We start from the raw sequence: 22,337 nt of genomic DNA on the forward strand, positions 1-22,337 counted from the left end.
GATGAAGCAAAAACTGGAATCAAGATTGCTGGGAGAAACATCAATAACCTCAGATATACAGATGACACCACCATTATGGCAGACAGTGAAGAAGAACTAAAAAGCCTCTGGATGAAAATGAAAGAGGAGAGTGAAAAAGTTGGCTTAAAGCTCAACATTCAGAAAACTAAGATCATGGCATCCAGTCCCATCACTTCATGGGAAATAGATGGGGAAACAGTGGCTGACTTTTTGGGGGGCTTCGAAATCACTGCAGATGGTGACTGCAGCCATGAAATTAAAAGATGCTTACACCTTGGAAGGAAAGTTACGACCAACCTAGATAGCATATTAAAAAGCAGAGACATTACTTTGCTGACAAAGATCCATCTAGTCAAGGCTATGGTTTTTCCAGTGGTCCTGTATGGATGTGAGAGTTGGAGTGTGAAGAAAGCTGAGCACCGAAGAACTGATGCTTTTGAACTGTGGTGTTGGAGAAGACTCTTGAGAGTCCCTTGGACTAAAAGGAGATTCAACCAGTCCATCCTAAAGGAGATCAGTCCTGGGTGTTCATTGAAAGGACTGATGTTGAAGCTGAAACTCCAGTACTTTGGCCACCTGATGCGAAGAGCTGACTCATTTGAAAAGACCCTGATGCTGAGAAAGATTGAGGGCAGGAGGAGAAGGGGATGACAGAGGATGAGACGGTTGGATGGCATCACTGACTCAATGGAGATGAGTTTGAGTAAACTCCAGGAGCTGGTGATGGACAGGGAGGCCTGACGTGCTGCAGTCCATGGGGTTGCAGAGTCAGACACAACTGAGCGGCTGAACTGAATTGAACTGATACATTTCAGTTCATTCATTTCATTCATATTTCTTACATAATTGAGAAATATAAAGTTGGAGATAAATAAAAAATTTCCGTTTAAGTCTCACAATAATACAAAGCTGTATTCCTAAAAGGTGTAAAAGCAAACTTTCTGAATATATGTACTTCAATAAATAAATAGTCTTTAATTTTTCTTCTTCTATATCAAAATAACTAGAGCACTTTTTTTATTTTCCTTATTATTTTCCAGTATCCCTTAGGTTTAAGATAGTCAACCTTTATTTTAGAATAGAATCTCCCAGGATGCTTGTTAAATGGAAACTCTGTGGCTAGCTCCCTGCCCTATCACCCAAGGAACACTGATTCAGTCGATCTTTATGATCCAAAAATTTCAGTTTTTAAGAAGCACTCCAGATTATTCCAATATGGATGTTCCCTAGAACATTTATCCCCTTCCTCTCATTTCTGTTGATGAACGATCTTCCACTCTTTTTCAGAAAACGGGAATTTTGAGTGATCACTGTTCTTTCCTTCTTCCTCTGCCTCTGTCTTTTTCTCTCTTTCCTCCCTTCCACTCTCTCTGTCTTGCATTTACCTCTTCTTTTTCCTCTCTACTTACTCATCACCATTCAACTAGGAAAAGCTATTTTCATGATGACAACAGATTATTCTTTCTATTTTATATTGGAGTACAGTCAATTAACAATGTTGTGATAGTTTCAGGTGGACAGCAAAGGGACTCTTATTTTCATGATGACTACAGACTGTAATCAGTGGTTTAAAATCGGTGAACAGGATGTGCAAATTTTCCATTCTGTTTGCTTTATGGATCAGTAAGAAAGGGCAGAGCTCTTCCTTAGTTTCTGGCTCTTTTCAGTAAACTAAAACCATAGGAAAACTCCCTGTGTCAGGCAGGAGGAAGGAGACGTTTAAACTATGTTCTCCAGTTAAGCTTTTAACTGAGATCCTTGCATTGGGGTGGTTATTTGGCTGTGTACTCCTTCATTAATAAAGCTGAAACTCTCATCTTCATTTTAATGTGATATGTGTGTTATTCCCAGTGGTTAGAATCCAAAAGGAAAAACAAAACTTAGATTTTTTTTTCTAGTCTGTAATACTTGGACTATTAAATTAGATGAACCTGTATTTATATTTGGTTATTGAAACACTTAACAACATAGCAATAAAAGATTAGATCCAACTCTGTACTATAGTAGAATCCACAAAAATAATTTGAGTAAGAAATATTTAATTATAGACTTTAAGAATATTTAATATAAGACATTTCCCCCAAAGATTCGTATTTTAAATATATGCTTTAATATACTTGTAAATTAGTTCTACATCTACCTTCACATATGGGAATATCATTGGTCCATCCATTTGTGTCACATTCACGGAAATTCATCTCACCCACCATCTGATACCTAAAAATCAAAATTAACAGAATTGTGAGCTGATGTGTGTTTATGTGCAGTTTTAAGTTTGATACCATTTCAAATATCCAGAAACTCTAGAGGAAAACTATTAATAGGAGCACATGCTTCCCTCCCTCCTCAGGAAAGGCTCTTAATTAAGCCCTCAGGTGCATGGACTTGCATTATCAAAATTCTTGGTTCGTGACACAAACTCATTACTGTTTCATGCACTTTTATTTTTCCAGTTGAGTCAGTTAATGAGGTACACTTAACAATGTAATAAGCTCCATGAACTATCACGAAAACCAAAGATAAAAACATGAGATCATGATAAAAGCAGTAAACAACAGTTCACTGTATGTTACCCCAGTCCACTCTTTTTCCATATTTCTATCCATAGTCCTACCCTCCACGATTGTGATATTTTCTGGACACTTTGTGCTTTTTTTTTTTTACATTATCAAGGACAGCGCTATAAATAATAGTTTGGTGTGGCTTATTGTCAGCACTTGTCTCCATCTCCCATCTCCATCCTGGCGATGCTTTCCAGAGTATGGTCACCAAGTCAAGCCCGTTTACATAAGTCATTCAGTGTGAAATTATACTAACTCATCAAGCCTGAGCTTCAAACCAAAGATGCTGTAGTTGCACAGGGAACTATGCTCAATGTCATGTGGCAGCCTGAATGGGAGGGGAGTTTGGGGAGAATGGATACATGTATGTGTATGGCTGAGTTCCTTTGCTGTGCACTTGAAACTATCACAACATTGTTAATGGCTATATTCCAATACAAAATACTGCTGCTGCTGCTGCTAAGTCGCGTCAGTCATGTCCGAATCTGTACTACCCCATAGACAGCACCCCACCAGGCTCCTCTGTCCCTGGGATTCTCCAGGCAAGAATACTGGAGTGGGTTGCCATTTCCTTCTCCAATGCATGCATGCATGGTAAGTCGCTTCAGTCGTGTCTGGCTCTTTGCAACCCCATGGAGGGCAGCCCACCAGGCTGCCCTGTCCATGGGATTCTCCAGGCAAGAATACTGGAGCGGATTGCCATTTCCTTCTCCATACAAAATACAAAGTTTTTTGTTTTTTTTTTTTTAAAGAATCCTTCTCAAATTTATTACATTTGACAATTGGAAGCAAAAAAAAATTTTTTTTACTCAAAAAATAAATAAGGAAAGGCATTTTGATAACCACAAGCTAGAGAATTTGGAGGCGGGGGGGGGGGGGGGGGGGGGGGAAGGCCTCTTTTAAACTTCTGAAGAATTGTACCTGAACAAACATTTCCTTTGACCCTGAATGAGAGTTGTCCTGCTAGTTGGACAAGTAAAAAAACTCTCTCCTTCAAAAAAATACTTTGCCTTCTTGGATTGGGGCTGATTTGTTCCTAATTCTCTAAGGGAAGAAATCGTTTCAGTAGAGTAAATGAAAGTCACGGGAACTTGAACTAAAACTTTTACTCTGTGCCCCTGTCACACGAAGGAACAAGATAATTGGTTGTCAAATGTTCTTCTCTGGCTCCTTTATTGGCTCCGCCTAATAACAGAGGAACATTTCCTGCTAACTATTTTCCACCAGGGACCCAGTCATTCGCCCAAACCTCTCTCCGGAGTTCTGCGAAATTCTACACAAATCCTCCTATTGCCACCGGCTAACCCCGGAAATTCAAATTTCTGGGGAATGAAAATAGAAGCTGGGGAATAAATCTAACCTTATTTCCCCTCCGCGCTAAGTTTCCTTTACCAGGCTCACAGGGTCCCACATACCGAAGCCACAGAGCCAGCCCTTCCGACGGCGTTAGCAGCTCAAAATGGCCGCCCGGGCGCCTCAGCCTGGGACCCTGTGCTGATGCCGCGCTGCCCACTGCGCTCTGGAACCTGAGCCCGGCGCTGCCCCGCCCGCGGGAATCCACCCCCCACCGCCCCCGCCCCGGCCCCGCGTTCCCCACTGAGGAGACCCTGAGAGGCCGCCCTGCTTGCTCATAGCCTGCCGTACTTATTTCTCCCACCAAGTCTGTGATGCGCTTGCTATGTTTCTGCTTTTATAACTGAGGAAATTGGAGTAAAGAGCTATTTTCTAAAAATACGTATAGTTATTAAGTGGTAGCGTTTTGGAATACGGGCTTACTTCAAAGCCTAAGCTCTAAAATATTCTACTGCCTCAAATCAAGAAATAAATGGGGAGTGAATAATGATTCCACTTTGTGGAACAAGCAATTCCACAAGTTAATTTCTCCACCCTGTGTATATTTATGTAGTATAAAAGTACAATGATCCAGTTTTCCTATATATAAAACTTTCTTCAAAACAAGGTGCTGGGAGTCACAAGAAAGAAAGAGCACTGAGAAAGTCACAACACACGGTTAAGAATAGCTGAGTTGTGGGAATCCAGCAGGTGCTTAGAAGGCACAAAGTTACTCTTCTGAGCATAGCAGCATTTTTGGTCTGCGTGATAAGCGTAATTTACGGATTGTGGAAACTTAAAGAATGATAGTTATTATTTCAGTGTTCAGTTAGTCTGATTTCTCATAAATTGTATAAAGTTTTATCAAAATAGATCCACATTCTCTAATTTTGTTACCATTCCCACTGCCCCTGAGATATGGAATTCTCATTCTGCACATAATAGGATGCAGTGAGGACTCATTGCAGAGAATTTTTGTTTAAATGTGTACAACTTTCCCACTCTCCTGTAACTATACTCTACCAGAGTAATTATAATTTATTTTAATTTTTCAATGTTGAAGAGATGATCATATTATCCAAATATAATCATTTTCATTATAGTTTACATTTTCAGATTACTTGTATGTTACTTATAAAAATGCTGATAGAAAAATATAATAACCTTAAACACATAAATAAGGTCAGTTTCTATTTACTCTTTCCAGTATGAAAGATCTGAATTATAAACTGCTCTTTCTGTTGATGACATACCCCTCATCACACGTATAAACAACCTTTGCACCATATTCAAACTGATTTCCTTCCGCAAGATGGAAAGAACCAAATGGAGTGTCTCCAGGGTGTGCACAGGGCTTTTCTAAAATGAAAAAGAAAAAGAATATGATGTTAGCATGTAGCACAGCGAGTAACAATTTACATAGGAGTTCAAGAAGAGGGATATCTGATATTGTTTTAGAGTACAGAATTGAAAATATAGAAAAGTGAAAAATGCCAAAGTTATCTGTATGCTTTTTTTTTAATTTTGGAAGATGACAACCCCTTTTTTAAGAATGATGAGGATATATTGCTTTGTATTTAAATGACACTAGCAATAGAATTCAGCCAGTATTGCCATAATAGCATTTATTAAATATTTATTAATTAAATAGTTTTTTCACAACTTTTCACAGGTTTCACAAAAGTAGGAATTACTTACTCCGACATATCCTCGATGGATGAAGAGACACCCATTTTCCACCCCTGCACATCATTACAATACTCCCCAGAGTTCTGTATCCAGGGCGGCATTTGTATGTAGCCTGAGTGCCCTCTTGATATGTTTGTTCAGTCCAAGAACCTGACAGGATTTCTGTTTCTTTTCTGGGAGGGGGTTCTTTGCAGTCTACAAAAAAAAAAAAAAAAAAAAAAGGTGTTTAAATACAATGAAAAATGCAGTATTTTCAGGTTATTTTTGCTTTAAAGAAAACCTATACAGGTCCATCCAATGTAAGTCTTAATATATATTTTTTACCTTAAAAAATTAAATCTATATAGATTTGTAAGAATAACTTTCAAGATAAATAGTTACACTTTACTATATTATTTTTAAGTGATACACTGAATTCTATAATTCTGCTCTTTTATAAGGGCTTCCCTGGTAGTTTAGCTGCTAAAGAATCCACCTGCAATTCAGGAGAACCTGGTTCAATTCCTGGGTTGGGAAGATCCCCTTGGAGAAAGAATAGGCTACCCACTCCAGTATTCTTGGGCTTCACTGGTGACTCAGACGGTAAAGAATTCGCTGCAATGTGGGAGACCTGGGTTCAGTTCCTGGGTTGGGATGATCCCCTGGAGGAGGGCATAACAACCCACTCCATAGTCTTATCTGGAGAGTCCCCATGGACAGAGGAGCCTAATGGGCTACAGTCCATGGGGTCACAGAGTTGGACACAACTGAGAGATTAAGCACAGCACAGCACATTCTTTCTCAAATTCAGGAAATATTAGGCACTATTCTAAGGTTTGAAGAAACAACAATGGATATGGAGACAAAGTGTTGTCACTCTAGTAAGGAAGTTATTGAATATGTATTCAAAGAGATGACATATCTAGGTGTCTGAAATCTTCATCAAGATCTTGTACAATCTGCTCTACCACCTATTATATATAATCTCTTGAACCTCAGTAACCTTGGGGCTGGAGCAGTCAAGTGTATGTGTAAATGTGATTGACAATCTCAAATTGAAACCCACTCTGGCACTCTAGCAATTAGAAACCACTGAAGATAAAAAGGAATAAAATCAAATCCCTAGTTTTCTCAGAAAACTGTCATTAGGAAACTCATGAATTCAGGAAATAAATTGTAAAAAGTATACACATATTAGAATGTTTTTAATTAAAATTCTATTTATGAAGATTTAATCTATACAAAATTCAAAGGAAAATTATCTGCAAAAGTATTTGTCACACAAAAGCACTTCTTGCAATAACACAAGCACTGACACAACCAAAAGAAAAATACAGGAGAATGATAGAACATTTTCTTAAGAATGGCTGATAACATAACCATTACTAAAATCAAAGACATCACAATTAAGTGTAAGTGATGTTTTTGGACAAATTTCAATGACAAAAATGTAAAGGGAATGACACCTGATTTTGTAGAAAAAGAAATGTTATAAATATATTAAATAAAATTAGAGGTATAGATGACTAAAGCAATTTGATAAAGAATCTTAAAAATGCTCATGTAAATTAAAGAATTTCAAACAGAAAAAAGATCCTAAAGCAATAATGAAAGTTTTTCTAAGATTCTTATGTACAAGATGCTTATTCCAACATTTTCATAGTGGAGAAAATAAGATATGTTAATGTGAATATTGTCATATTGTGGTACATTCACTGAGGAAATATTTTATGGTTTTTGAAAATTGTGTTTTGGGGAATATTTAATAATATGGCTAAATGTTAGCATAAGAGTAAGGGAGAAGGTATTATATACTTTTTGTTTCTAATAAAGATATACTATAGTGATCAAGGATCAGAATGGTAAGTACTTAAAGCTGACTTTTCAGCAACAGTAATGGAAACCAGAAGTTGTTAACTTATCACTTCTATGTGCATAAAGCAATAATTGTCTACTTAGAATTCGACATAAAGGAACAATTTTTTTAAGGTTCAAGATTTCAATTAATAGAATGTGAGAGAATTTGCTTTATAGATTCACATTAAGGGAAAATGAAATATGTACTTTAGAAAAAGGAAAACTATCTCAGGTATAAGGTTTGTAATGAAAGAAAAACAAAAACAGTACCTAAACAAATAAGTCTAAGAGAATACCAACTGTGAAACAATAAAACTGTAGTCTTATATAATTTAAAATACATATATACTCATACACACATACATATACATAAAATACAGGACAACCATGTGTTAACTGACAGAAGAGAACAGAAAATGAAGGATATAACTTGAAAGATAACAATGTCCAGAGGAATGAAGAGATATGAATCAGCTGTGATAGCTTTGATGAGGAGTCAGCGTGACTGGGCATCCATCCTCAGTTAGTTAAACCAACACTAATCTAGGTACTGCTGAGAAGCTACATGTTTAGATATAATCCTAAACACTTAATTTTAAACAAGCTGATTATCCTGGATAACTGGTGTGAGCCTGATTAAATCACTTGAATGGCTTTTAAAGCAGCACTGAACCTGATCCGAAAGAGAGAAGAAACTGTACTGCAGACTCAGCTTCCTTACCTGTGCTCCGCCCTTTCTGACAGCCAGCCCTATGAAGTTTAGACCTGCTTACCCACAGTGCAGGCTTCCCTGGTGTTTCCAAGGTAAAGAATCTGCCTGCTGCTGCTGCTGCTAAGTCGCTTCAATCGTGTCCGGCTCTGTGAGACCCCATAGAAGGCAGCCCACTAGGCTCCCCTGTCCCTGGGATTCTCCAGGCAAGAACACTGGAGTGGCTTGCCATTTCCTTCTCCAATGCATGAAAGTGAAAAAAATAAAGTGAAGTCGCTCAGTCATGTTCAACTCCTAGCGTCCCCATGGACTGCAGCCCACCAGGCCCCTCCGTCCATGGGATTTGCCAGGCAAGAGTATTGGAGTGGGTTGCCATTGCCTTCTCTGATCTGCCTGCTAATGCAGGAAATGTGGGTTTGATCCCTGATCTGGGAAGATCCCATAGAGAAGGAAATAGCAATTCATAAAAAACTCTGAAATGCAGTACTTGGATGCAATCTCAAAAATAACAGACTGATCTCTGATCGTTTCCAAGGCAAACCATACAATATCACAGTAATACAAGTCTATGCCCTGACCAGTAATGCTGAAGAGGCTGAAGTTGAATTGTTCAATGAAGACCTACAAGACCTTCTAGAAGTAACACCCAAAAAAGATGTCCTTTTCATTATAGGGGACTGGAATGCAAAAGTACCAGGTCAAGAAACACCTGGAGTAACAGGCAAATTTGTCCTTGGAATACAGAATGAAGCAGGGAAAAGGCTAATAGAGTTTTGCCAAGAGAATGCACTGGTCATAGCAAACACCCTCTTCCAACAACACAAGAGAAGACTCTACACATGGACATCACCAGATGGTCAACACCTAAATCAGATTGATTATATTCTTTGCAGCCAAAGATGGAGAAGCTCTATACACTCAGCAAAAACAAGACTGGGATTGACTGTGGCTCAAATCATGAACTGCTTATTGTCAAATTCAGACTTAAATTGAAGAAAGTAGGGAAAAACCACGAGACCATTCAGGTATGACCTAAATCAAATCCCTTACAATTATACAGTGGAAGTGAGAAATAGATTTAAGGGATTATATATGACAGAATGCCTGAAGAACTATGGACAGAGGTTGGTGACTTTGTACAGGAGGCAAGGATCAAGACCACCCCCAAGAAAAAGAAATGCAAAAAAGCAAAATGGCTGTCTGAGGAGGCCTTACAAATAGCTTTGAGAGGAAGAGAAGCCAAAAGTAAGGGAGAAAAGGAAACATATACCCATTTGAATGCAGAGTTCTAAAGAATAGCAAGGAGAGATAAGAAAGACTTTCTCAGTGATCAGTGAAAAGAAACAGAGGAAAACAATAGAATGAGAAAGCCTAGCTATCTCTTCAAGAAAATCAGAGATACCAAGGGAACATTTCATGCAAAGGTGAGCACAATAAAGGACAGAAATGGTACGGACCTAACAGAAGCAGAAGATATTAAGAAGAGGTGGCAAGAATACACCAAAGAACTATACAAAAAAAATTTTCACAACCCAGATAACCATGATGATTTGATCACTCACCTAGATCCAAACATCTTGCAATGTAAAGTCAAGTGGGCCTTAGGAAGCATCACTATGAAGAAAGCTAGTGGAGGTGATGGAATTCCAGTTGAGCTATTTCAAATCCTAAAAGATGGTGCAGTGAAAGTGCTGCACTCAGTCTGCGAGCAAATTTGGAAAAACTCAGCAGTGGCCACAGGACCGGAAAAGGTCAGTTTTCATGCCAATCCCAAAGAAAGGCAATGTTCAAACTACTGCACAATTGGACTCATCTCACATGCTAGTAGAATAATGCTCAAAATTCAACAAGCTAGAGTTCAACAGTACATGAACCATGAACTTCCAGATGTTCAAGCTGGATTTAGAAAAGGCAGAGGAACCAGAGATCAAATGGCTAACATCCGCTGGATCATCAAAAAAGCAAGAGAGTTCCAGAAAAACATCTACTTCTGCTTTATTGACTATGCCAAAAAGCCTTTGACTGTGTGGATCACAACAAACTGTGGAAAATTCTTCAACAAATGGGAATGCCAGACCACCTGACCTGCCTCTTGAGAAATCTGTATGCAGGTCAGGAAGCAACAGTTAGAACTGGACATGGAACAGCAGACTGGTTCCAAACAGAAAAAAGAGTACGTCAAGGCTGTATATTATCACTCTACTTATTTAACTTACATGCAGCGTACATCATGAGAAACGCTGGGCTGGAGGAAGCACAGCTGGAATCAAGATTACTGGGAGAAACATCAATAACCTCAGATACACAGATGACACCACCCTTATGGCAGAAAGTGAAGAAGAATTAAAGAGCCTCTTGATGAAAGTGAAAGAGGAGAGTGAAAAAGTTGGCTTAAAACTCACCATTCAGAAAACTAAGATCATGGCATCCAGTCCCATCACCTCATGGCAAATAGATGGGGAAACAGTGGAAACAGTGGCAGACTTTTATTTTGGGGGGCTCCAAAATCACTGCAGATGGTGACTGCAGCCATGAAATTAAGACACTTGCTCCTTGGAAGGAAAGTAATGACCAACCTAGATAGCATATTAAAAAGCAGAGACATTACTTTGCCAATAAAGTTCTGTCTAGTCAAAACTATGGTTTTCCAATAGTCATGTATGGATCTGAGAGTTGGACTATAAAGAAAGCTGAGCACTGAAGAATTGATGCTTTTGAACTGTGGTGTTGGAAAGACTCTTGAGAGTCCCTTGGACTGCAAGGAGATCCAACCAGTCCATCCTGAAGGCAATCAGTTCTGATTCATTGGAAGGACTGATGCTGAAGCTCCAATATTTTGGCCACCTGATGCGAAGAACTGACTCATTTGAAAGACCCTGATGCAACCTCAGATATGCAGATGACACCACCCTTATGGCAGAAAGTGAAGAGGAACTAAAAAGCCTCTTGATGAAGGTGAAAGTGGAGAGTGAAAAAGTTGGCTTAAAGCTCAACATTCAGAAAACTAAGTTCATGGCATCCGGTCCCATCACTTCATGGGAAATAGATGGGGAAGCAGTGGAAACAGTGTCAGACTTTATTTTTCTGGGCTCCAAAATCACTACAGATGGTGACTGCAGCCATGAAATTAAAAGACGCTTACCCCTTGGAAGGAAAGTTATGACCAACCTAGATAGCATATTCAAAAGCAGAGACATTACTTTGCCAACAAAGGTTTGTCTAGTCAAGGCTATGGTTTTTCCTGTGGTCATGTACAGATGTGAGAGTTGGACTGTGAAGAAGGCTGAGCACCGAAGAATTGATGCTTTTGAACTGTGGTGTTGGAGAAGACTCTTGAGAGTCCCTTGGACTGCAAGGAGATCCAACCAGTCCATTCTGAAGGAGATCAGCCCTGGGATTTCTTTGGAAGGAATGATGCTAAAGCTGAAACTCCAGTACTTTGGCCACCTCATGCGAAGAGTTGACTCATTGGAAAAGACTCTGATGCTGGGAGGGATTTGGGGGCAAGAGGAGAAGGGGACGGCAGAGGATGAGATGGCTGAATGTCATCACTGACTCAATGGACGTGAGTCTGAGTGAACTCTGGGCGTTGGTGATGGACAGGGAGGCCTGGCGTGCTGCGATTCATGGGGTCACAAAGAGTTGGACACGACTGAGGGACTGATCTGGTCTGATCTGATGCTGGGAAAGATCGAAGGAAGGAGGATAAGGGGATGACAGAGGATGAGATAGTTGGATGGCATCATTGACTCGATGGACATGAGTTTGAGTCATCTCCATGAGTTGGTAATGGACGGGGAAGCCTGGTGTGCTGCAGTCCATGGGGTCGCAAAGAGTCGGACATGATTGAGAGACTGAACTGAACTGAAGAGCTATTTTATTCCTAGGAATACACTAAACTAGATTTTCATGTATGGTAATATTTTATAGTCGTATGTGTTTTTTCATAATTAAAAATGGAAATAACTTCAACGTCTGTCAACTATTGAATGGATTGAAATTTGTGTATATTTCTGCATTTCAATATCACACCAATGCCACAAAATGGTACAGAAACAAATGATAGCAATCACATGAAGTAAGAAGACATCAAGTGTTACAAAATTATTTCATCTACATAATATTCAAGAACAAGCATATATAAGAGGGATGTGTACATAAACCTTTAAAAACTAGGAAGGAAGAGCAAAAATATAATTACCATAAATATTAAAATAACGTTTTCTTCTGGAAGAAAGGAAAGGGTATTAATCCAAAAGAAACCCAAGGGTATGTTGGGGACGCTCAGAAAGCTCTATTTGTTTCCATGGGCAGTTAAAATTATTTTTAATACAGCACACATATTTTATTCACTCATATACTTCACAATAAAGGTATTATGTAATAAAATCTGCCTATACCATATGATTCTTATTTTCTGAAAAAAGTAATTCATTAACAATATGACATATAAAGAGAGGAATAGATACAATTAATAATGAAGCTAATGTCTACTTATTATAATTGATAATCTTTTCAAAACTTCTTTTTACTTAATTTAGATATAACTACTCTCGATTTTTGGAGAAGGCAATGGCACCCCACTCCAGTACTTTTGCATGGAAAATCCCTTGGATGGAGGAGCCTGGTAGACTGCAGTCCATGGGGTCGCTAGGAGTCGGACAAGACTGTGTAACTTTCAAGTAGACAACCTGAGTGACTTCACTTTCACTTTTCACTTTCATGCATTGGAGAAGGAAATGGCAACCCACTCCAGTGTTCTTGCCTGGAGAATCCCAGGGACGGGGGAACCTAGTGGGCTGCCGTCTCTGGGGTCACACAGAGTCGGTCACGACTGAAGCGACTTAGCAGCAGCAGCAGCACTCTCAATATTAGGATGATTTCATTAGTATATGCTCAACACATTACTTAAAAATGGCAAAGTCAAAAATGCTTCTTACCATATTTATTTGTTGATATTATGTTCATTGCTAAATTTCGTTTCTTAGTTGGTTTTATAATAATGGTCTAACATTCTATTCTAGAATTTCTTTTCATAAAGACAAGGGGAAAAAATAATCTACTGAGCTGGATCCCATTTTGAAAACTTTCTACATTTCATGGAACAGAAAGTTCACATGGAAATTCATTTTTCCGTAATATATAACACTTATGTGGGCTTTCAAGTGCCCTAGTTTTTCCTTGACGTTTTTGCAAATGTGTGGCACATCTGTTAGGGAACTTTTGTGAGTCCACATTAGTTTTGTTTTCTAAAATTTAAGTAAACATACTTTCTCTCCACTAGATGGTGCAAACACCCCACCATAAAACAATACAAACTGCCTGTACCTCTACCTACCAGCGCCCCCTCCCTCTCCCCAAGAAGCCCGATCTTTTGGTTTCACTTTTTCAAATTAAAGATCTTTTTTTTAATAACATGGAAATTTTGTGTTTAAGTACAGGATAAGTCCACTTTCTAAATTCAGATCCACTTCATGGCATTTAGGTGACCGGAAAAATTAATCTGCCTAATTCCAAATGTAGATGGCAGCATCACGAGTGGAGCACCAATTTTCACTAATATACTAACATTCTGATGAATTTAGTTCCTATCCTTTCCTTATGCTCATGCAAGGAAAAAGTAAAATTCTCTTATCCATTATTCAATTTAAATGATTTTTATTAAAGCAATGCAGTTACATAAAGTATATTTATCTCCCTGTTACTTGCTTTGAACAACCAGACATGAAAGACAAGAATACATCACTTTCATAAAATCTTCCTACTAGCTTCTCACAATATTTACTCTATGTAGACATATTTACTATAAAAAGAGTTCTCATACTGATTATACTTCACATGATACTAAAGCCTCTGGTGCTTTTTCCATGAACTTTTTTTTTTTTTTTTTTTTTTAGTAGATGAATCATTTACTTGAATGAGTTCAGGACTCTGAAAGAATAAATTTTATATTTTATACTTAACCACTATGGTACAGCCGTTGTGGAAAACAGTTTAGCAGTTCCCCAAAAAGTTAAACAGTGTTAACATATGATTCAGCAATTCCCAGGTGGCGCTACTGTGAAGAACCCAATGCAGGGAGCCAATACGGGAGACGTAAGCGGCAGGAGTTTGATTCCTGGGTCAAGAAGATCTTCTGAATAAGGGCATGGCAACCCCCTCCAGTATTCTTGCTTGGAAAATCCCATGGACAGAGGAGCCTAGAGGGCTACAGTCCACTGGGTCACAAACAGCTGGACACAACGGAATTAACTTAGCACACAAAGTGTGCAACTCAACTCCTAGGTATGGAACCAAAAGAAATGAAAGCAGGGACCCGAAGAGATACCTGCATACCAATACTCAAAGGAGCACAAGAGCCAAACAATGGAAACATCCCAGTGTCCATCAATAGACAAATGGATATAGCAGATATATAATGGAATATTACTCAGCCTAATAAACGAAGGAGACTTTGATACATGCAACAACATGGCTAAATCTTGAAGACATTATGCTAACTGAAAAAACAGACATGTCCAAGAACTTTAAATGGCATCTCTTGTCTCCATGAGAAAAAGATATTACCATCAACCACACTGTTTTTTCATCTTTCCACTGCTATCTCTAAAATGTTAGTTCTGATTAGCATCATCTGTCAGCTTGATGATAACTCAACCTGCTAACTAGTCCCCAAGCTCCCCTCTCACATTAGCATCAGAGCCACAAGTGATTTTTGCAAATCTGGTCATGTCTCTTCTGGGATTAAAATTCCCCTGACTTCTCCTTATCCTTGTATGTCTCCTGCTCTTGGCTTTAGAATCTGTATTTGGCTCTTGTCATTCTCTGATTTCATCTTATCACCTCCATCGTTTATTCACAATGCCAAAGCCACCATAGTTTGATTGTTTAGATTTAGTTGAACATCTCAAATGAATTTTTTCCCCTTAGGCCTTTTGCACATGTTGTTTCACTCCTCAGTCTCTTTAACCTCGGGCAGTTAGTGACTAGCTGTCTCATCTTTCAGGCTCTATTCCTGTGTTGCTCCCTCCAAGGGATCCACTTATCTCTAGGCTCCAAGACCCACTGGACACCCCACTACCCCTTCTGTGTCATGTTCCCTCAGCCCCTGCTTCGTTTTCTTCACAACATAATTCATGATTCAGAGTTATGTTTATGTTTACTAGAATTTCATCTGTCCTCCTATCAAAATGTAACTTCCCAGAGAATAAGGACTATCACAACAATCGTGGGGATACATATGAAAAAGAAAGGGGAGAAAAACAGCACACATGATACTCAATTTTACCCATATTATTTGGGCAAGTTCAATTGATTAAAGAATTAGAAATATGGAAAGTGATTGGATTCCTCTGGCTTTACAGGGCTACTTTTAGTCCTTTGAGTACACATTTGAATCTTCTTAAAATCAATATCCTCCTTGTCAACCCTCACCTGGTTAACTCCCATTCAACTGTCAGAACCTACTCATGATGTCATCACAACTCTGATATATTTCCCTCTCTTCATTGCACTTCTTACAAACCAATTCCTCAACCCCACCCTACTCCATCCTTTCATTCCGGTCTGAGTATCTTGCCTTCCCTAAGTGATCCTATAGTGTTTTCATTTATCTCCATCAAAATATATGATAAAATAAATATATTAGTGATATATAATAATCATTGCTTTTTTTCCTCCCAAATAGGAGGTGCTTGGAAAGTGTTTAGTGTCATAGTGCCTGGTATTTAGCAATCACTCAAAAAAAAAAAAAATTATTGAATGAACAAAAGAATGAATGAATGAATGCAAAGCCATCCCAGAGACTTTCCATTTTATCTGTAGAATATGGATAACCTGTAAAATGTTAGACTGGATGAAGCACAAGCTGGAATCCATATTTCAGGAAGAAATATCAATAACCTCAGATATGCAGCTATCACCACCATTAAGGCAGAAAGTGAAGAGGAATTAAAGAGCCTCTTGATGAAAATGAAAGAGGAGAGTTAAAAAGCTGGCTTCAAACTCAACATTCAAAAACTGAAGATCATGGCATCTGATTCCATCACTTTATGGGAAATAGATGGGGGCGGAAATGGAAAAAATGACAGACTTTATTTTCTTTCTTTCTATTTTTTTTGTTTTTTTACTGTTTTGCAATTTTTTTTAGTTTTTATTATTTTATTTTTAATTATATTATTATTATTTTTTTTTACTTTACAATATTGTATTGGTTTTGCCATACATCAACATGCATTCTTGGGTTTCAAAATCACTGCAGATGGTGACTGCAGCCATGAAATTAAAAGACACTTGCTCCTTGAACGAAAAGCTAAGACAAACCTAGACAGCCTATTAAAAAGCATAGACATTACTTTGCCAACAAAGATCCATCTAGTCAAAGCTATGGTTTTTCCAGTAGTCATGTATGGATGTGAGAGTTGAACCATAAAGAAAGTTGAGTGCTGAAGAATTAATGCTTTTGAATTGCAGTATTGGAGAAGACTCTTGAGAGTCCCTTGGACAGCAAGGTCAAACCAGTCAATCCTAAAGGAAATCAATCCTGAATATTCATTGGAAGAACTGATGTTGTAGCTGAAGCTCCAATACCTTGGCCACCTGATGTGAAGAACTGACTCCTTGGAAAAGACCTTGATGCTGGGAAAGACTGAAGGCAGGAGGAGAAGGGAATGACAGAGTAGAGATGGTTGGATGGCATCACTGACTCGATGGGCAAGAGTTTCAGCAAGATCATGCTGAGTTGGTGATGGACAGGGAAGCCTGGTGTGCTGCAGTCCATGGGGTCACAGAGTCAGACGCAACTGAACTGCACTGAACTGAATGGATAACCTGGAGAAAAGGCATCGTAGATGGGAGCAAAAGTAAAAGATAAGACAAGGGTGCAAATCTTTAGTGCTCTGTTGCATGAACCCAAAAAATTTAGAATCTGTAAAATTCCATTCTACATTTTGTTTATGGGTCCTATATTTGAATTTATTTTATACTTTTTGAAGTTCAGAATCACTTTAATTTAGTTCAGAAAACTTCAGAAAACTTTTGAAGGAACATTTCTATAATCACTTTTCTATCTATTAAATTTCTGGTGAACAAGGTTTAGGGGAAACTTGGCTCTCTCAGTCAAAATGTCAAAACAAATAAAAGTACTCTGTCAAATCTTTTTACTTGGTATTATTCTTGGGATTTTTTTCCTTTTCCATTACTTTACTTTCTCTGAACCATTTTTATAATGTTTCCTTTTAGTCTTAAGCTAAAATGCAACACTATTTTTTCAGTGACATCATGTCCCTTTTAAGCACTATGTCCTGAGACTGGTTCAAGATGTTAAGAAATGGGTAAAGTGCACATTAGTTAAGTGACCACAGGACAGGTTGCTTGGCAGAATCTCAGGGCAGGCAGGTGGGGGATGGTGTGTGGGGTGAGAAGGGGGAGGAGGTGAGCTGAGAAGAAGGAAACATGGCCAAAAGCGAAGGACTGTCACAGACTGAGGGAATAAAAATGGGTCAACTCAGACTGAGGCTCAAGCCCTAGCCATAAAGGCCCCCAGATAAAGAATGCCTCCTTATCTGTGCTTCCACTTGTATTTGAAAACATACTTCGAGCTAAGAATAATTTTAGCAATACTTAAATAATTTAGTTTTAGTTTAAAATTGCATGCTAAGTCAGTTGAGTTGTGTCCAACTCTGTGTGACCCTATTGGCTATAGACCTCCAGACTCTTCTGTCAATGGAATTCTCCAGGCAAGAATACTGGAGTGGGTTGCTGTGCCCTCCTCCAGGGGATCTTTCCAACCGAGGGATTTAATGCGCATTTCTTGTCTCCTGCAATGGCAAGCGGGTTCTTTACAACTAGCGCCATTTGGGAAGCCCCTAGTTTAAAATTACATGCAGGCAAAAGAGTAGAATGTGCATTCCCAGGCTGGACCTAAACTTAAAATCAGCAAGGCTTTCCCTCTCCTGGCCGCCCTGGGGGCTTTGTTCCACCCTTTGTCAAAGCACCCAGAGAGCACTTCCTCCATCAGATCTTCCTTCCTGGGAACACTTCATCTTCCAAATTGCTTATTCTGTTCTTACCTTCATTTGTTGCTACCCTTTGCCCACTAAAACTGTTGCAGAAAACTTATCAACATGTAATTCACAGTAAATCATGATGACTAAATTTAACTACCCCAACTCTTACTCACATATGGCCTTCCACATAAATTTCAGACTGGTTGAATTTATGGTATTATTAATATATACATTTTAAGAGAACAGAAGATATTGAAGAAAACTTTTCTATTGCTCTTCTTTAAGTCACACCATTTAGGTAAACGCTCACACTACTAGATCTGAAAATGTGCGATTTTTCTGGAGAGGATGGATTCTTACTTATCACACTAGAATTGAAACACAGAGTTTAGTTTTATAGATTAGATAACTATATGTGACATTCACATCTATCCTTGTAAAAGAACAATTATTATTAATTTATAATTAATTCTTATGTCAGATATTTTTGCATTAAAAAGTATTTTTTATGAATTTATAATTAATTTTTATGATCACAGTATCAAATTTTTTACATTAGATTTAACTCTGATTCAAAACCACCTTGTACTTGAAACAGTAAAATATATTAAACAAATAAGTTCTCCTCTCTGTGTTGGAATAGAATCTCTCTGATATGTAACATATTTCAGATCCTGAAAGGATGTTTTTACCCTTTTAACCTCCAGAATTAGAAAACACATGTCTTGCCAAGCAACATAGCCATCATGCCTTGGATATGCTTCAGCTATGTTTTGATTTATTTACTTTAATCATCCTGGAATTTGGGGGCCATGGTTAATTTCAAAGCATATACACTTTTTGGATCTTAAAAGGTCTTCTTGAAAAATTGGTCACAAGATATTCCAGAAGGCAGAAACAATGTCTTGTAACTGAGGAACTGTCATTCTAAACTCTGTAAATCTGACCAGATTCTTAGTAGCCTGGGATAATTCCCCCTGAAGCAACTCATGTTCTTGTTCAACTAAGGATGAAAATGCAGATAACCTACTGCATTTAAAAGGTACTACTTGGTCTCCAGTATAAAGGAAAAACTAATGGAGAGTTGAGCTTATAAATTCTTCCTGTTGGTTACTATTCCTTTTTAGTAGTGATTAGTATTGTTAAGGAATGTTCACACCCAAAAAGACAAAGACCATGTAGGAAATGCTGAAATGCTATATCTAGTTGAGTGAAGCCCATTGTGATGGCAGACACAACTGTCTTTTCTCAATGTCTCAACTTAGCATTCAGTATTCAATTCAGTATTTCTCAACCTCTCAATTTGTATTCTGTAGTTATTTCTACACAGAAGACAAAAAAAGAGGCAGATGTTGAGGTATATGTGTATATTTTTAAATGACTAAGGCCACTCTTTAATAAAATTTCTGTTAGGTATGTTAAACTGATGAAATTGATTGACATTTGAACTAACAGTTTCAGAAATATTTGGTGAACAAGCAGTAAAAGAGCAATTCTTTACCCATTGAAAAAGTGAAACTCACTCAGTCATGTCCGACTCTTTGTGACCCCATGGATTTATCCAGACCAGAATACTGGAGTGGGTAGCCTATCCCTTCTCCAGGGATCTTCCTGACCTAGGAATTGAACTGGGGTCTCCTGCATTGTAGGCAGATTCTTTACCAACTGAGCTATGAGGGAAGTCCCCATATCCACTGAAAACTCATGTAATTTTTCTCTACTAACTTGTGCATTAGGGGTGTTTTTTGTGAAAACCATGAGGCTAATCTAAACATTACTTTAAATACTAAAGCTGTACTTTATCTAGAATGTGACCAGGTTGATAGCCATTCTCACTGTAATGGGTATTGCTAATTGTAATGCTAATGCTCAGTTCATTAGTGGAAACTGATGTCCATTCAAACATACGGTCGATGAAACATAAAATACAAATGAAATGAGTAGGCTGAAATAAATTAGAGAGCAAGGAATTTAAATCACTGTTACTTAGTTTTTATCATTTATTCTTTGTAGCAAACAATTTTAATAATAATTCAAGTTCCACTTTGTTATCACTGAAACAGTTTAATTAAATTTAGCATCAATCCTTAGCTTTAAACATGAGCTAGAAACAAAACAAATCTTCCCTAGCTTGACAAATGTCGTAGACAGAAAACCTCAGCAAACAGGATGTCAATCGGGAAGCACTAAAAGTATTCTTATTAAAGAAAAGACAGAAATACTTGTGTAAAGAAAAAGATGCTTGGTATTGATAACATTACATTGTTCCAGAACTCTTTGCCAATGTAATCATCTCTTTGTATATTTTGTTGTAATATTAGTTATTATTGCAATATTTTTATGGATGGGGAAATGATTGTATACCTGGTTTAAAAAGTGGCTAAATATAAGGTTTATAAGCTAAAAATCAAGCAATCACATATTAGCATGTATAACAAGAAAAGACTTTATCTTTTAAAAAGTCTTAAACACATTTGAGAAAATCTGAAAAAATTACTAAAGGATATAACTTAAAAAAAAAACAACTGCCTTTATTTTCTAGATTGAACCATACTCAAGAATAGGGGTTTTGTTTATTTGCTAATATTCCTCATTGCCTAGAGGTTGACTTGAAATAAGCATTTGATCAAAATTTGTTGACTTAGTGAAAAATGCTGGGAATTCATGAATGATAACTTTAAAAAATGTCAGTCATATATCTATCCCATAATTGGTTACCTAAAATGAACTAGAAAACCAAATTTCCTCCACAAAGAAATTTTTTCATCTATGAGGAAAAAAGTAATAGAGTTTAATTATCCAGAAATTTTCTTATTGATATAAAGAAAAAAACCCTCCATGCAGATGTATTACTCCTAAAGGCTATTCTTCTAGAATATTTTATATACAACTTTTGAGGGGAAAAAAACCCTATTAAGCAACTTTTACGAAGGTTGCACATGCAATTTTTTTTTCAAATTTATATATTTTCATTCTAATGATGCAAGTGGTGTTTGACTCTAAGACTTTTAAGGCCATCACAGTATCAATTGTAAATGATAAGTAAATTTTTCTTTAGAAAGATTTAACACCTGTATCTGAAATAAGTCCCATCATTGTAATATGAAGGCTTTTATTTTCTAATTTATTTTCTTGTTCTGTATATGTTCACATACTTCTTAATACTTTCACATAAGGTGAAAATTCTAAGCAAAAAAAAAAAAAAGATAAGGTGCATTCTATGATAATTGCAATTACGACATGTTACAGTTTTTTAAAATAATTATTAAAACATTTTCTAAAATTTTATATTAAATAAAATTATGATGAATATTCAGATATGCCATTCAAATAAGCTGCTTATATTTTTTGACATTATTCACAATGTCAAAAGTGTCTCACACAGGAGGCCACAGAACAGTAATGAAATCACATCTTCTAGACCAAGTTTTTCTTACTGCCGTAAAAAGGATGTTAGCAAATGTTTTGCAATACAGGAAAAAAATAAAAAGCAAAACTCTTACCTTCTGCGACACAAACGGTCCACAACACAAGCCACACGATTTTTGCTGGAAATCTCATTTTGGAGACCCTTCAGGGCACATCTAGCATTGACAGTGCTCACCACTGTGTCAGGTTCTCCTCTGTAAAAACTGTGAAAAGTGCAGGAAACCACTTGCTCCAAAAGGAAGTCGAAACACAGCTTGGGAATTAAAGGGATTGCTAGATGCCCCGCCTATCAGAAACTCTGCAAAGCAAAAGAAAAATCTCAGACAGGAGTCCCAGCAATGCCAGAGTTTGAACCTGCACTCCCACTGAAAGTGAATGCTGTGACCTGCCCTTGATTTGTTTTTATAAACCCAGGCAGTTCTCTGGAAATGTTCAGGTTCTTGGAATGTGCATAACTGGTAATACTCTCTGTATTTCATAAACCCTCCGATTAATCAGACCTATTCAGATCTACCATCTGTAACCTCAGGAGATTAAAAAATAAATAAATAGAAGCTCTTTCAAATTCATTTACAGAACTCGAGTTCAGGCAATGCTTTCACAATCAAGACCCAGACAACAGGAATAGACTTTGCCAAGAATGCAAGTGCTGGCTGATTTGGAGGCCTGCTTTTCCTGCAGTTCAAGAAATTAATCTTTTAAGGATTTGTTATAAATGTGTGTAAAGCAACAGGCTCACTCTCTTTAGGTACA

General features: G+C 37.6%; 1 protein-coding gene across 1 annotated transcript in view; it reads right to left on the reverse strand.

Moving 5' to 3' along the window:
• LOC109570108 (complement factor H-like) overlaps positions 1–21,984 on the reverse strand; it is a 377,373-nt gene extending 355,389 nt beyond the window's left edge. Inside the window, 4 exon segments of the mRNA XM_070768847.1 lie at positions 2,162–2,238; positions 5,168–5,273; positions 5,613–5,798; positions 21,659–21,984. Of these exon segments, the coding sequence (XP_070624948.1) occupies positions 2,162–2,238; positions 5,168–5,273; positions 5,613–5,798; positions 21,659–21,716 (427 nt within the window). The 5' untranslated portion in view covers positions 21,717–21,984.
• Between the last annotated feature and the right edge of the window lie 353 nt (positions 21,985–22,337).

Source organism: Bos indicus, chromosome 16 (genome assembly GCF_029378745.1).
Source record: "Bos indicus isolate NIAB-ARS_2022 breed Sahiwal x Tharparkar chromosome 16, NIAB-ARS_B.indTharparkar_mat_pri_1.0, whole genome shotgun sequence".
NCBI classification, from domain to species: domain Eukaryota; kingdom Metazoa; phylum Chordata; class Mammalia; order Artiodactyla; family Bovidae; genus Bos; species Bos indicus.